At 41.9% G+C, this 15,581-nt stretch overlaps 1 protein-coding gene across 1 annotated transcript in view; it reads right to left on the bottom strand.

Annotated features, from left to right (window-relative positions):
* Positions 1-237: 237 nt before the first annotated feature.
* Positions 238-15,581, bottom strand: part of afap1l2 (actin filament associated protein 1-like 2) — a 50,971-nt gene continuing 35,627 nt past the window's right edge. Inside the window, exons 7-21 of the mRNA XM_071527845.1 lie at positions 12,532-12,572; positions 9,547-9,758; positions 8,085-8,264; positions 7,778-7,864; positions 7,398-7,482; positions 7,038-7,142; positions 6,412-6,623; positions 4,158-4,303; positions 3,935-4,049; positions 3,275-3,523; positions 2,575-2,920; positions 1,931-2,104; positions 1,458-1,666; positions 1,084-1,248; positions 238-867 (exon numbers count right to left, since the gene is read on the bottom strand). Of these exons, the coding sequence (XP_071383946.1) occupies positions 841-867; positions 1,084-1,248; positions 1,458-1,666; positions 1,931-2,104; positions 2,575-2,920; positions 3,275-3,523; positions 3,935-4,049; positions 4,158-4,303; positions 6,412-6,623; positions 7,038-7,142; positions 7,398-7,482; positions 7,778-7,864; positions 8,085-8,264; positions 9,547-9,758; positions 12,532-12,572 (2,353 nt within the window). The 3' untranslated portion in view covers positions 238-840. The remainder of the gene's footprint in view (positions 868-1,083; positions 1,249-1,457; positions 1,667-1,930; positions 2,105-2,574; positions 2,921-3,274; positions 3,524-3,934; positions 4,050-4,157; positions 4,304-6,411; positions 6,624-7,037; positions 7,143-7,397; positions 7,483-7,777; positions 7,865-8,084; positions 8,265-9,546; positions 9,759-12,531; positions 12,573-15,581) is intronic.

The following is a 15,581-nucleotide window of genomic DNA, read 5'->3' as shown; positions in this document are numbered from 1 at the left end:
ATTTAACATTTCTTTAGAGAGAAATACAGCTGAGTTGGATTTGGAGGGAGACGGAGTTGGAAGTGGATTGAACTGAATCTCTGCTGAGTACTGAACCAAAAGACAAGTTGGCTTGATTAGTGTAAAAACTCCAAAGACCCATCCAGAAAAGGTAAGTCAAAGGTTGAGATCATCTTAAAGGCAGCAGGAGATGTTTTCATGAACAACAAATGCATTATCAAGCCCGAATTGCTGTCAGTACATTTTTATTTGAATAAAAAGTGCATTTTTAGCTAGCAATACAACAAGTCAAAAGGCAGAACAATAATGGTGTAAATATATTTACATCTTGGCTACCAGCATATATGAACCAAGCTACAATCTAGAGAGTACCAAATGGCCAATTTAGTAGAGGGGAGTCTTTCTATATAACATACCTGTTCAAGCAAACTGGCTTTCAGTGGTCTCAAATTTTAGGCTGTTTTCATTGCAATAAACATCCCATTTGTGCATCATTATCAGAAACAATTATAAGACTGGCCAAAATGCAACTACATCAAATTCCTCCTTTTTGGAAACAGAGAAAAACAACTTCAAAAAGTCATTGAAACTAAAATTGTCCAGTGGCATTAGTCAGTGAGGAGACAGCTGGTGCCTCTATCTGATTGACTCTCTGTGCTCTTGACAAGGAGGTGATGAGGATGGAGGGTGCAGAGAAGGGAGGATGCTGATGAACTGGTCCTGGTCCTAAACCCAGCCGCTCCTTGCCAAAGCAGGTCAGGCGGCACAGAGCCGACCCGGCCAAGAGAAACAGGTTGACCTTAGAGGTAATAGGAGGTCAAAAGACATTCATGCTCCCTCCTAGATGGTGGATTTCTTCTCCCACTCCTGTAAATACAAAAAAGGATGTTTTTTAGGTAGTCTGACAGTATATATGCCATCATAATATCATAATAGCAGTTCCTGAAACATGTACCTTCTTTGGTATTGTGCTGCGTCGAAATAGCCAAGAAAAACTCAAAAAGGATCCGCGTTTCAGGAGACACCTTAATGCCTTTGTTCCACTGATGTCTGTATGTTTATTTCTCAGAATTACAGTCTCACCTTTGCTTTCTGCAGGACATTGACTTTGCTGGTGGCCATGATGGAGGCGGGTCTGTTCTTCAGCACGGTGGCAGAGTTGACTGGAGAGGAAGAGTCTCCGCTGGCGCTACTGTTGAAGGGTTGAGACACTGGAGTCTGGGGAGGAGCCGGGGACGCTGCTTTAGTCTGAGGGCCAAATGGTAGAGAACAATTTCAGGTACAAAAACGAATAGCATCTTTGATCTGTATCTTAATGAGCCTTTAGATTCTGAAGATCTCTTGGTCGGTGGACATGTGGAAAACCATAACAGACTTGACAAACACATTTTCATGCACACAGCATGTAATCACTTCACTTAGCATCGTGATCATGCTCTGAAGTTCTACGATTAAACCAACACAGCCAGCATACGAACCACAGGCGTGTCCTGGAGGCTGCTGTCCAGTGTGGTGCCCAGGGTGAAAGGCCCCGCCTCCACCTTCCTCAGACTCTCCTTTACTTCTACCAGTCGTAGTTCCACCTCCACCCTGTGACGCTCCGCCTCCCGACACGCCTCCTCCTTCTGTTTCAGACTGGCTTCTAGGGAGGCCTGCTGCTTGGGATCTGAGGATAACAGACAGCTGTCAATCATATGGAACAGTGTCTCCTCTCAGTGATGGGCCAGAACAGCAAAAACGCTGTCAATGGTACAAGGAAAATGTGAAATTAAACATAAATGTGACTTAAATGTGAAGCACAGCATGTAGTTATTGTGTCACTTCACATTCAAAGTGTCTGTCCAAATATTGGAGCTGACTCCAACTCATGTTTTGTCCCTAGAGTGCTGCGGGTCACTGGCTCTGTCCCTACAGGGAAGTGCAGGTCTACCTTGACAGGTGCTGCGCTCCTCTTTGGTCTCCCTCCTCTCCTTCTTCAGGTTGGCCAGGCTGCTCCTCACCTCCTCCCTCTCTTTCTCCAGGCGGTCGCGCTCGTCGATGTAGCGCCGCATGTCTGCCTCCGTGCGGTTCTTGCCCAGTTTCACCTCGACTGCTCCGGGACACCCTGGCAATTCAGTTGTATGAATTAATGATTGAAAATATGGCTAAATTTCTGTTCATGCAAGGGCAAAAAGGAAATGAAAATGATCTGATGTTTATAAGGACATTTACAGGATAGTATAGAGAGAAACAACAAACAGACATTAAAAAAAAAATCTAATCATTAAAAAAAATACTTCTGCTGCAGGATTCAAACACAAAAAATACACTCTACTGCTGCTGCCCCTGACTGTGGATGATGGAGCTTTTCACTAGATGGAGCTGTGGTAATATAAGATTAAGACATAGAGCGAGGGAAGTTGGGACAGAATGTCACACAATGCAAAGAAAACAAAAAAGACCAACATTTAGTTCATCCAGTGGGATATCAATTGAAAAAATCCCTGAGGTAAAGAGGTAAATCACTAAAATTTGGCATTCTTGGAAGACCTTTTTTGTGACATTTCAACCCCATTGCCCCTGTTTTTCCCTCACCCATGGTAAAGGCCTTGGGCTTGTCTCCACTGCTGGTGCTTCTGCCCCGGAGGGTTTGCGGGCTGTGAGGACGTCCAGATGCAGCCTGGGCCAGCCCTCCTGGGCTCTGTTGGGCTTTGTGGATGTGTGCCCCAGGTGGGTTGCAGCCCTGGGGGATCAGTAATCCGGGGCTAGCCCTCTTCAGAGGCTCCTGGCTTTGGGACGAGGTCTTCTGTGGCTGGGTCTGGGGCCGGAGTGGGCCAGGGGACAGGGGGCGCTCTTGCTCAGGTTTGATGGTAGCAGGAGTCAAACTGGTGCCATTTATCATATGTGGAGGCTCCGGCTCAGAAGGGTCAGTACAGTCAAGCTGGAAGCAATGCACAGAATATAGTGTGAATGCACCAGTAAACACCGACTGCTGTCTCACCTGTAGGCCTTTTGCACAAAAAGGTTTCAATTGTCCATATGGTCCCTTCAAAAACTCCAAAAACTCTTTAATGTGCATTTACTGGTCATAACTAATAGTCCTGTCAAAAAACTAAAATCTATAAAAAAGTCTATTCTTAAAGGCTAATTCTTCCAATTTGATCCAATGTCAGTTCAACATCAGTTTTGTTTCCATTATCCATGGAATCTGTTGGCCCCAGATATACCAAATATGACTAAATATGTAAATATAGGACAACAGGTTACTGAGAGACAAATTATATCCATTCCCTACCTCTCTTATTTGACATGAGGTGTCCTGCTGTTCCTCTGTGGGGGAATGTCCGGAGGTGTCTTTGTGTGGAGAGGCCTTAGTCCCGCTGGATGTATGGAGGAACGAGCGCACGGGGATGAGGTCCAGGTAAACCCTGCTTTCACTATCCTGCTCTGTACCTACCGGGTCCTTGGCATCCTGAGTGCATGATTCGTTATGTTCCTGAAGGCTGCTCTCCTCACTGTCCGGTAGGCCGCTCTCTTCTACATCCTGGTGTGGCATGAGACGAGGAATAAAACATTATGAGATAGAGCATGGCCAGATGAAATGAGTCCACCTATAGTGAAACTGAAATTGACAGTATGATTACAAAACATCAGTACAAAACAGACCCCAACAAAACACTTATTTTCTAGTCAAGTGAGCCTCGTCTTTTTTTCGGTAGTTTGGTAGTTTATGTTTATAGTCTAATAGCACACGACTAAATTGAGGAAAAAATACCTTGGGTTATTTAGTATAGCTATTAATTCTACTAATACATTGAATTTATTAAGTTACTGACACTAATTAATACTAACTTACAATGTTGCTAATACAGTAGAATATTGGGGCTGTGTCTCAGATGTTTCAAGGGAATGCACAGATAATGTGATATTGTATTCTAATGCTGAGTGAGTCTACCTCTGGGTCAGCTCCTATAGACGCCACATCATCGTACAGCTCATCAGAAGTGTGAGGGATGGATGGTGGGCTGTCTATGTAGGTGTTGGGCTCTGAATGCCTCCTCTGCATCAAGCTAGAGAAAACACACAGACAGGTCTCACTTAAATATTGTGTCTCCACATATACACACATACGGAAAGGTGTCCCTTAAAAAGTAGAGAGGATTGACTATAAGACTCACTATAAGGAAGTCTTTGCCGCATTGACAATGCTGGAGATCCTCTCAGAGTTGACATAGTCGTACGTCAGCTCCTCTGGGTCGGTCTTGGTCCCCGTCTGGGACAGCAAGAGGCCCAGCCAGTGGCCCATGTCTGCTGAAGACTTAGCCTGAGGAGAGGAGAGGAGAGGAGAGGAGAGTAGGGGAGAGGAGAGGAGGGGAGAGGAGGGGAGAGGAGAGGAGAGGAGAGGAGAGGAGACAGGAGAGGAGAGGAGAGGAGAGGAGAGGAGAGGAGAAGAGAGGAGAGGAGAGGAGAGGAGAGGAGAGGAGAGGAGGAAAAAAATATTTTATTTGGTGTGTAGTGGTGGTTCAGAAGACAAAAGCATACATATGTACTTGCAACATCACGGGTGTGAATCCAGCCCATGACTTCTGCTACATGCCGTCTGTCACTTTATATTATCCAAAACACTAACACACCATTTTACGACTTCACAGCAGTATTTCAATGTGCAAAACATGTTCTGAAAGTGGGCTGTCCACTTCCCTATTGTGCTGCAGTGCTACTCTGTCTGGGCAATGGTGCTACAAATGGTGCTACAAGTAACAAGAAACTGTAAGCACATGTTGAATTGATTTAGTGATCTGCATGTCTAGTACGGATTTAAACATTGTGATAATGTGAAGTGGCTGTTTTCTGAGAATTGAGAATGTGATTTTCAGTTTTGCACTGTGTAAGCACAATCCTGCAAGTCAGTTTGGGTCTTTGTGTTATTAATTTTATAGGTTCACACTCTGTTGTGAAAGTTAAGACAAAGCAATCATGAAATACTGTAAATCAGAAATGCCATAACAAGTAAGTGGTAACACTGCACTTGAGGCACAATTCCATGAAGTGTTATGGGATATTCATAATGAGTTACAAGTGTGGTTACTGACATATAAAATAGCCCATTATGCCCTATTTCAATAACCAGAATAAATTACACCCATAGTGTTGCAGTTTCATAAAGGGACACAACATGTTAACAGCCTGTTATAAAAGATTCAAGTAGCTCATCCACTACAGCTATATGTAGCATTACCAAATAATCTTTTGTCTTTATCACTATGAGTATGTACATGTTCAACACATAATTCTCTAAAATGACAGGGGGTACGCTTGTTGAAGTTTTCATCTTTGAAGAACAGGACTAAGGCTATGTATGAGTATGAGTCTATTTATTTCTCAGAACCTCCCGTCCTTTCCTCCTTCAGATTGTTTCTTTTTGTTTCCAGTAATCATGTTTTGTTTCATCTAGCAAATACTGGACCAAGGAAGTAACTTGTATATCGGTTTCAGTTTGTGGAAAGTTTTGAAAAAAACAACAACAACAAAAAGCATAAATGTGTCAGACAGAATCTTCAAGACTAAACAAAGGATTCCATTGGCTAATACCAAATATGCGCTGTAACAGGGTGGTACTGGAAGCTTAATAAAAAAGGGTGTTGCATTAAGACCCCAAGATCCCAGTTCATCCCCACCCTTCACACATACACACACTCATATGCACTCATAACACGCAGACTACCCTTACATGCACACAGACACACACACACACACACACACACACACACACACACACACACACACATTACATACTTTGATCTCAGCAGAAAGGGATTTTCATGCGAGGGTATGTTTAGTGTTTAGTATTCGTGCGAGAAGCAGTGCACCGGTCTCTCTCTGAGAAATGCTAACATGTGGTTTCTCCTGCGGACGTTTGCTGTGCTGCACTGCTGCTTCTTCCTCAGGACCATAGTGACTCGTCCCATCACAGGACCCACACCCTCTCCTATGGGACGAGGCTGAGCTGAGCTCTCATCTGAGGCAACCGTCAACTGGGGACAGGGAATGGACTGGGAAGCCTGTGTGTGCGTGATTATGTGTTTTTGTGGAGGCACGTATGAATACAAGTGTTAAGACAGATGTCTATTATCAATCATCTGTGGTAAACAGCCGGTCTAGCTGGTTACCCACCAATATTTTCAGAAAAACACAGAAAAACACACTTGTTGGCAGTCTTCCCTTCAGTTTAAAACCTTTTTTTCAGCAGTGGTTTGGGAAAAATTTGTATCATCAAATTACAGTAAATTAAATTCATCCGATTTCTGCACAGTCACAGCACTGTGGAGCTGATGCAGCTTCATTAAATGAAGCATTTTCTCACACTCCTAACCCCAAAACGTTTGCAGAGATATTGTAAACGTATACAGAAGACAGCAGTTGTTTCCCTACCTCTAGAGTGGCTATCTGTGTCCCATCCATGTCGATCCTAAAGGAGTAGAGGTGGTCAGGACTGGGGTCTGGCACCACACTGCAGCCTCCCAGGGTCACAGCGGGCTGGCTCACTTTGGTCTTGCCCTTGTCCTGGTAAAACCACAGCTGGCCATTCTTGATCAGACACCAGCGGGTCCGCCACTGGCTGTTCACCAGCACATTGAGGTAGCCTGGCAAAGGAGAGGGATTGGGGGGGGCGTAGTTTGTTCATCTGGGATGTATAGTCCTGCCATGACTCTCAGCGGTTGTATATAATGAGACACAAAACTACTGATTCTTAAGAATTATTGCTAAAATGGTCTAAAATCAAGTTGTTGAGGCACTATCCACAGAGGTGGCCAAAATCATAATGAAGTGTACAGTGTGTATCGTCAAAACTGATTGAATGAAGATTGAATTTAAATTACTGAATACTGAATTACTGAATGAATGGGTTTTCTGATAAGGAGTAGCTAATTTTGGCTGGATTCTTTTTTTACCAGAGTATATGAAAAACTAAGGCTAAAACAGGACTACGGCTGAGTAGCAGTCTCTCACTACAGCAGGATTTTAAAGTTCGACATGGTGTGTAGGTCTCTATTCACCTGAGGTGTCGACACATTTCTCTGGGCTCTCTAATGAGGAAGGCTTTTTCTTGCCGATGTTCATGAGGTTGCTGAACTTGAGACCTGCACCATATTTTTTCTTCACTGTGGGGGAGAGAGGTTTAGGGCAAGATAAGCTGAGATTTCTCCCAACAGTAATGACCATAGTGGAGTATGCAATTACTGAAACACAGAAACAATATTTATTTGTTTATATTTTTTATAAGATGGCAATGAGAAATATACTACATATTTTTGCCATCAAATGCTCACAGCAGTACCAGGTGCCCAAATCCCTATGGAGGAATTGTAAAACAGTCTGAGTAGAAACTGAAAAATAAAAGCTAAGGAGTAGCTCACCATCTTTGGTTTCAGGAGTCTCAGCATGGCTGTCAGTGCTGCTGCCGCTTTCTGAAGCCACTGAGTATCTCTCACTCAGCTCCCCCTGTATGTTCAAATCTATATTTTAGCAGACACTCTCATACAAAACGACTTATGACAGAAAGATGACTAATCAGCTACTGTTGGTGAGCCATATGGTTCATGTATAGGCAATGCCACGCAAAAATGGCCATTGCCCCAACCATCATGGACAAACAATAACTGACATATAGAGTCCTGGAGCATTTTTTATTCCAATGGTCACCTGTGATATTCATGTATCAATAAAGCAAATAATCTAACAAATTGGGTTGCTCCCAAACCCCCCCGATACACACAAAAGTGATGGATAAGTGTACCTTAGTACAGATGAGCCTTGGGGAGTCGGACACAAAGTGCTGCGGTTCACAGCTCTCAGCTGGTCTGGGACTGATCTCCTGGATCACCTGGTAAGAAAGAGAAGAGATGTCATTCTCATATTCACGTTTAAAAATGACTCATCAGCCCTTCCTGCTTCACTGGAAATTAATACGGAAACAAGTTCTGTGCTTCTACTCAAGAGTTCACTATGCAACTTCTTGGGTTAAACTAATACCAGCTGCTCCACCAGAGCAGTAATGAGTTTTGGGGAAGTGATAAGAACGAGGCGTTTGTGGCACGGCTCACCTTCAGCCACTGCTCCGTCTGCTCCTTGCTCTGCAGCCCCAGCACGATGGCCTCCCCTCCCACAGGAATGATCTTCAGCTTGTGCTCCTTCCTCTTCAGCTGCTTCTCCTTGTAGACCACGCTGCAGCCCAGCAGGCTCACATCCAGCAGAGGCGTCTGCTCTTTGGAGCTCTTATAGCACTGGAGGGAGCAGAGAGACGATCGACTTAGCTCTGTGATTTTACTTCCCACCGCTCACACACTGTCACTCCACCACTGGCTTGCTTTGTTTTATGGGACTGCAGAGATTTATTCACTCTCAAGTTGACTGTCTGAGCTTTTGTTACATGGGCTTACAGTATGTCACAGCTAAACAGTTTTGCATGTATTTCATAGCAGTTCAAGTATTTTTTTTGTGGTTGGTTTGTGGTTGTGTTTGAAGTAAAACAGACATGTATTTTGAGTTAAAATAAATTCAGAAAATTACCAAGTCAAACATTCAACAAAAGCATTTATCCTGTTATATGAGCGATTCAGTTTAAAAATGACATGGAGGTCAATTTACAAATAACCCCCATTGCTGGAACAATAAAGTGATAAATAACAAAGTGACTAACTTTTTTTATTTTGACAATATCTTTTTTAATCTACTTCTGTCCGTGTTTCCAAGGAAGACGGTTTAGACACGACCCATAATCCTTTTTGTGATTTAACAGTATAATAAACAAGTATATAGCTCAACACAGGTTTGTCTCTGTTTGAAAATCGTGACAATGGGTTTCAATTCCTGTGGTGGATGCAGCCTGAACCCCATATGGTTTTGTGCTGTGACATGTTAAGGCATACAATTCTGCAAATAATTAAAACCTTACACAATATGAGCCATAGTTGAGTAATATGTGAAAGTCGACTGAACAAAGAGCAATTCTAAAGAAATGTTTCCAAACCTGAAAGTTACTCCTTTGCTACTACCAACACCAATAAACAACACATAAAGATATACAGTATTTTACTCCAGACTATGGAAATATTAAAAGATCAGTTAGCAGGAATCAGTAATAAGGGCTATTTTTCCCTGCAGTCAATAAATATTTTCGAATTGGTGGGCTTTTAGTCCCACTGGCACAGCACAAAAACATTAATGAAACAAAGTGAGAAGAGAGTCATGCTAGACTATCCCACTGCTCTCTTTGTTTATAGCTTGATTTATTGGATTGATATTTTTCCACTCTAGAACCAAGTGACTGAACTAGGACAGCTAAACATGGAGTTTTTAAAGTATTTTGAAGGTTTGCTTACATTAGCATTATGTGTAATCACTGTACTTCTATTTTGAGTTACAGTGAAACATTATAGTTATATAGAGAATATTTTCCTCCCACAAACCCTAAAACTCTATGCATAAAACCTCTAAGACTCTTGATATACCCAAAACTTCAACACAGGCGCTTTAATTCTGATATTGACGCGGTCCTTCACCCACCAGGAGGCGCTGGTCTTTGATGACACACAGCTGCTTGGCCCACTGGCCCAGCCACTTCTTCCTCCACAGGAAGGCACAGATCCGGCTGTCCTTCATCAGCTCGATGGATGCCTCTGCTGACGGCCACTGGTGCTGCGCTGACGGTGACTTCCCTCTGGTCACTTCCTCCTCATCGTACGACTCGTATGAACTGCTGACTGCCTCCCCGTCATCTAAGAGACAGAAAAAGAGGAGGCCATTATGTAAGAGGTAAAAACGAGGGGGCAGAGGTCAGAGGAAGAGGATGAATTAAGAGGCAAGAGCAGACCAGATACATAACGATGGCTGCCTCCTGGTTTGACATCCTTTCTTTTTTCACCCTTTCTTTTTTCATATCCTTCCAACAGTGCAAACCGTCCAACATCTGCTCCTGTCAGTCTGAAGACAGAGAAAGAGGCAGAGCAGACACTGAGTGCACATTGCACTGTGGGATGGGTTTGGAGGACCGAATGATGTCAATCTACTGGAAAAGGCCTGCATTTTTACCCCTGGTCCGAAGTTAACACATAGCGAATGATGATTTCTCCACAATACAAACTGCAATTAAAGTACTGATGGAATATGGTGACAGAGAAAGAGACCAAGATATGAGGAAAGTAACAGAAATGGAGAGGGAGACAGGGCTGATGAATGATTCCTGTCACAAGTCTTGGCTGAAAGTTGTTTGTTTACATGCGAGACCATGGATCATGCTGGACAATGAGGACTGGAAGACATGCCCACTGTTCCATGCACATTATGGCTTATAGCTCAGACAACAACAAGGCACACACACACACACACACGTCCAGTGACAGACAGGTAGGTACCCCTGGTGATAACAGCATAGACCACACTGTCAGAGCTGTGTACTCGCATCCAGGGCCCAAAACAGTCCAGCTCTACATAACAAGATAAAGGAGGAAGAGGATTGGAGAAAAAACGGTGAGGAAAATTCATTTAGAAAATTTGTTTAGAAAAAATAATCGATTTCACATGAATAAGTAGAAGCTCAGTGCTTCATAAACCTATAGGCTATGATACACTAGGAAATCTTTTAACAACCCAAATGTATAAGGAAGATTCTCAGCAACAGGAAAAAACAAAAAGTGTGATGGTGTCAAAAACTTGCTCCATTTTCCCATCAGCAAGTCACTCACCACAGTCTAACGTGTAAAAACGGTCACTTTTGCATGGGACTGACAAGAAACCACTGTCTCTAGAACTGACAAGTATTTCCTGTTGAGAACTTAGATGCATGTATCTCTACTGTCGCCATAGCGTCACCTTGTTTCCATTGTGGTCAACAGCATAAGGTTTCATTCAAATACAAACCATAACTATAACTGGCAGAGCAGATGACAGTCCTGATCAGTTTAAAGCTTCTGTAGCTTATTCAGCCATCAATATACGTAGGTTAAAAATATGCTGCTAAAACTGCAGAACCTTAATTATATATACAGCATATAATATATATACATAGTATATATTTTTTTCAAAAGTGATTTTATCTGTTTATGTCTCAAGGCTGGCATATTTGAGAAATTCCTTTTCACACATATGTCTCTTTCACAATACAGCCCAAAAAAAATAATTTTCAGTAGCCATGCAAAAGATTGATTAATATTGACCGTAATATCAACATAGTTATTGGATCCACAAATCGTTCAGCAGTTGTGCCTTGCTGATATTAACCCTAACCTCTGTGCCTGGCCTCTACAGTATATTCACAGGTTTGAAAATTGTGCCATTTTAATGAGGTGAAATGAAACAGGTATTATCTTCTCCAGTGTTATTTTCTTTTAGCAAAAGCCCCAAGGCAACGCAGGACAGGGCAGATAGGCCAAAAAGAACCAGGCTACTGTATGGAGCCACTGTTTTTCTTCTTCTTTTCTCCTTTTCACTCTGCTGTATCCCGTGGTCACTGGTCCTCCACTCCCAGGAGTTGGAAGACAAGATACTGGGGAACAAAGGAAACCCCTGTTCTCTCCTCTCTCTTCCCTCTCTCAATCTCTCTCTTTCTCTCTCTCTCTCTCTCCCTTGCTGTCTCTCTCTTTTTATATATGCAAGACAAGGATTAGTAAATACACGGTTCAGTTCAGTGGATATACTAATAAAGATAGTGATACCTTGGAGATTTTAGGAGCTGGAGAGAGAGAAAGAAGGGGGAAAGAGAAATAAGTCAGGGAAACAGAGTAATTCCTAGAAATTACAGAACTGATGTGGATGGGAGGAAAACCACTATATTGGCCAATCTCCTACCCAAACCTTGTGTGTGGTTGTGTGTGTGTGTGTGTGTGTGTGTGTGTGTGTGTGCACACATGCCTCTGCACAGGGTAGCTGTGACTTTGCAATGTCATATCTCAATGAACCTCTATTAAAAATGATGAAAATTGTTTGCAAAAGCTTAATTTGAAACCCAAATCATTATTGAATTAATCTGGCACATCTTTTCTTTAACAGTGCCAAATATGGTAATTCTCCTTTGGTGTGAATGTTCAAGGTAATGTTTCTGAACTTTTGTAAGTAAATGACAAAACCATTTAAAAAGCCTCTTCCTTATTTTTGTAATTAAACACATTATTTGAAACTTGTCATTGTTGGACGTATTTGGGACTTTTGTTATTTCACCTCAAACTTTTGACTTCTTCTATGGTGTCTGCCACAGTGAAATAATGTCCTATGGGTGCTGCTTAAAAGCCACACTTAAATGGTGTTGTCCTGAGCAAATTATGTAAACATACTAAGGGAAATATTACAATTACTCCATAGACGTGAATACAGTAATTCTCAATGTTCTGTAGAAATGGTAAATGTAATTGCAAACTGTACCCTAAACGGAATCATTGGTATTGAAATAGAGACATGATTAATCAATTATGAGAAAAAACATGTTCCTCTTAATTTGAAGATTAGAGTGAAATAGTTAAACAGTAGAGCCGAGGCTGTGCAGGCTGTGAGTCTCACCGTTGACAGTTTCCTCATAGGGCTGAGCCTCCTCATAGTAACTCTCACAAGAGTCCATACAGGCTGGAGCTGGGATGGCAGGTAAGGGGAAAGGCTCCCGACCCACCACACCCTGGGAGGGAGAGGGAGAGAGAGAGAGAGAGAGAGAGAGAGAGAGAGAGAGAGAGAGAGAGAGAGAGAGAGAGAGAGAGAGAGATATTATGAAATCCAAAGAATCTTATCACACTTTTAACTTAATTTCAGTGACATGCATTTTAACCATAATGTCTATTCAGGGAGCTATAAGTATAGTCTAAGATGACTTTCCCATTGCTGTTATGGCTTACGAAGCAACAATAAGATTATTCTTTAGACACTATTAGATAGTATACAGTGGAAAGTAACAAGGAAGATGTTAGGAGAAAGATGATGACTTGTGATACAAGTTGTGAACGAGATATTGGGCAGGATAGGCAAGAAGGATAGGCCTTCTTCAAAACCATGAGAGACCGGACTAAAAAAACATCACAGTTACAGACAGAACAACAATTAAAACATTTCATAATAGATAATCGACAATCTAAGAAATAGTGTGTGGAAGAGAATGACAAGGAGGGAAAGAGTGGCACAACCCAAACAAAGTATTGAGGATTTCAAATGGATTCATCTTCCAAAGCCCTAAAAACGCACTAAGAGTAATCAGATGTTCAAGTTTCAAATCTGTCTGCAGGCTGTTCCACACAGAGGGAGCAGAGATCATGACAGATTTCTTACTCATCTCTTTCCAGCCAGCAGAGATGACTCTTGGGACCTCAGACCATATTATCTTTCACATGTATGAGCAATATAAATACATAAATAAAGAAAGAACAAAGCGTTCCCAGTGTGACCTGATAATGGTATATGTTGCACTCCTGTATGTGGATGAGTGAGGTGGGTGAAAGAAGGGCAGCAGACATCTTAAATAAAGTTGAAACAAGTCTCTGTGCTATACAATGCATCACAGTTATTCCTCTGAAATCACAATATCCATCACATAATTACTTCAATTTATCACTTAAACTAACCATACATTCTCTTGGTCAATGCAGTCACAGTACATGACAGCACTGACTAGTTACTACTGTTAGCAGCAGGCTTGCTTGTCAACAAATTTTAACAAAACCATTAGTTGGTTTTGATAGTGACTCTACTTTTTACCCATATGTGTATAATAACTTTAGAAAACAAAATTGTGCATTATTGATAATCTACTAATAAACTTGAACTAATATCTTTACTAAATTGCTGACTATATAATGACAATTCCTATTGGACATTGTGAGTTTTACACACTTAATTCTATGGGTTTTATACTAAAAACCCATACAGAAAAAGAATAAAACACAATTATATACTGGTATGGAATGAGCAGGTTCCCCTTGACCTCACATCAACTATTCTTAACTAGCATTACTCAGCTATTTGCATTCGTATATCTAACATGTACCAGTGACTTACTTTTTATTGATGCCAAGTAAACACTGTGCTGTTCACACAGAAAAGATAGTCTCACAGACACACACACACATTTGGTTTTATTACTATAGTTGTTAAAAGATTTCATTGACGTGGATTCATTCCCCAACCCTTAGTCCTTCCCTCAATACTAACCCTAAAATGCCATATCCCAGCTCCTGCCCTATGTTCAGACAGAACACAAAATCTGAGTTGAGGCGAATGGAGCAAGATGGACACAACTTTGTTCTAAGGGGTGCAAATTGAGGCAAAGATGAATTTAAAGTTCAATTGTAAACACGATAGAGTAAAAGATATAATGCTGTCAACCAAACCCACTAATCATTATGGCTGTGGCTATCACCCTGGCTTCTTTCTGTTGTGGTAAGTGGTGTCATCAAATGTGCTTGCATGTTGTCACGCCAATTTCACTTTCTTATTTCTCAAGTCAAGCGGTCAAAGAAGTAGAAGCAAAGCGAAATTTCACCTCGCTTCCTCTCTGAATATTTATATTTATTTATTTAATATCTAAATCCAGCTCCTTACTCTAGCCTGCAACACCAAAACTGATCTTTTGTCAAAAAGAGGATCAACGACAATGTCCTCACTTAGGAGGATTTTCCTCATCTTTCACCACAGAATGCACCAAATATTAGGGACACTTACTCTTTTGATGAAGTATACTGATGAGGTGAATCCAGGTAAGAGCCAATATCCCTTATTAAATCTATATTAAATCTATACCAATCACAAAGGAGGAGATGTGGATAAAGAGAAGCAGGTGAGTTAGAGAAGGATTTTTAAGCACTGACACAATTGAGATGTTGATTGTGAAAAAGGAGCTGCAACTCAACATCAGGAAGATGTCCCTAATATTTTGTACATTCAGTGCATGTCCTTGAGGGGAAATGTCCAAGGTAATGTCACAACCAACACACACACAGACTGTATTTCTGTAACCTGTGTTCTTCCCCAAGGCTCAACATTTGGCTAATCCACCTGTCTCTTCAACAGTGAGTTGGGAATTCCTCATGTAACCAATCCTTGTCTGAGTCTGACCTCACTCTGTGCACTGGGAGAATTACAAGTTTGCCTTCGGGGAACTATGTGTGTGTGTGTGTGTGTGTGTGTGTGCCCAGTGGCTTTCCTGAAATCAATCAGCCCGGCTTCACCTCTTTCCTTCTCCTCGTCTCCTGTTCCTGCTGTGGTAAAGTCTAGCTGTCTGTCTGCCCCTTGCCCATATTACTGGAAACCACCAAACTGTCTGCTGCCTGGCTGCCTGTGTGGGCCTCAATATACAATATATATCTTCATTACTTTTATACGCAACAGAAGTCAGTACATCAACCACGTTATGCCTTTCCATCATCAGTCAAATGTCTACAAGCTCTGCTGATCATTGTCTTGTGTTGGATCTCATGCAGCCACACCTCATGCTCAGGCTGGGAGGTCTGGAGAAAATCATGTAAGAGGACAGCCCCAGTTTTAGACTGCAGTCACACATGTTTGGTGGCCAACTTTTTTTTCTTCTATGGAACGGTCTACTATGACTCTACTGTTGTCAACTAGCAAAT

This window comes from Centroberyx affinis, unplaced genomic scaffold (genome assembly GCF_046629955.1).
Source record: "Centroberyx affinis isolate AG114_WGS23_722 - 3 ecotype Tasmania unplaced genomic scaffold, CSIRO-AGI_Caff_v1 ptg001581l_1, whole genome shotgun sequence".
Classification (NCBI taxonomy): Eukaryota; Metazoa; Chordata; class Actinopteri; order Beryciformes; family Berycidae; genus Centroberyx; species Centroberyx affinis.
The sequence above is the reverse complement of the archived record's forward strand: the minus strand, read 5'-3'. Positions and strand labels throughout refer to the sequence as shown.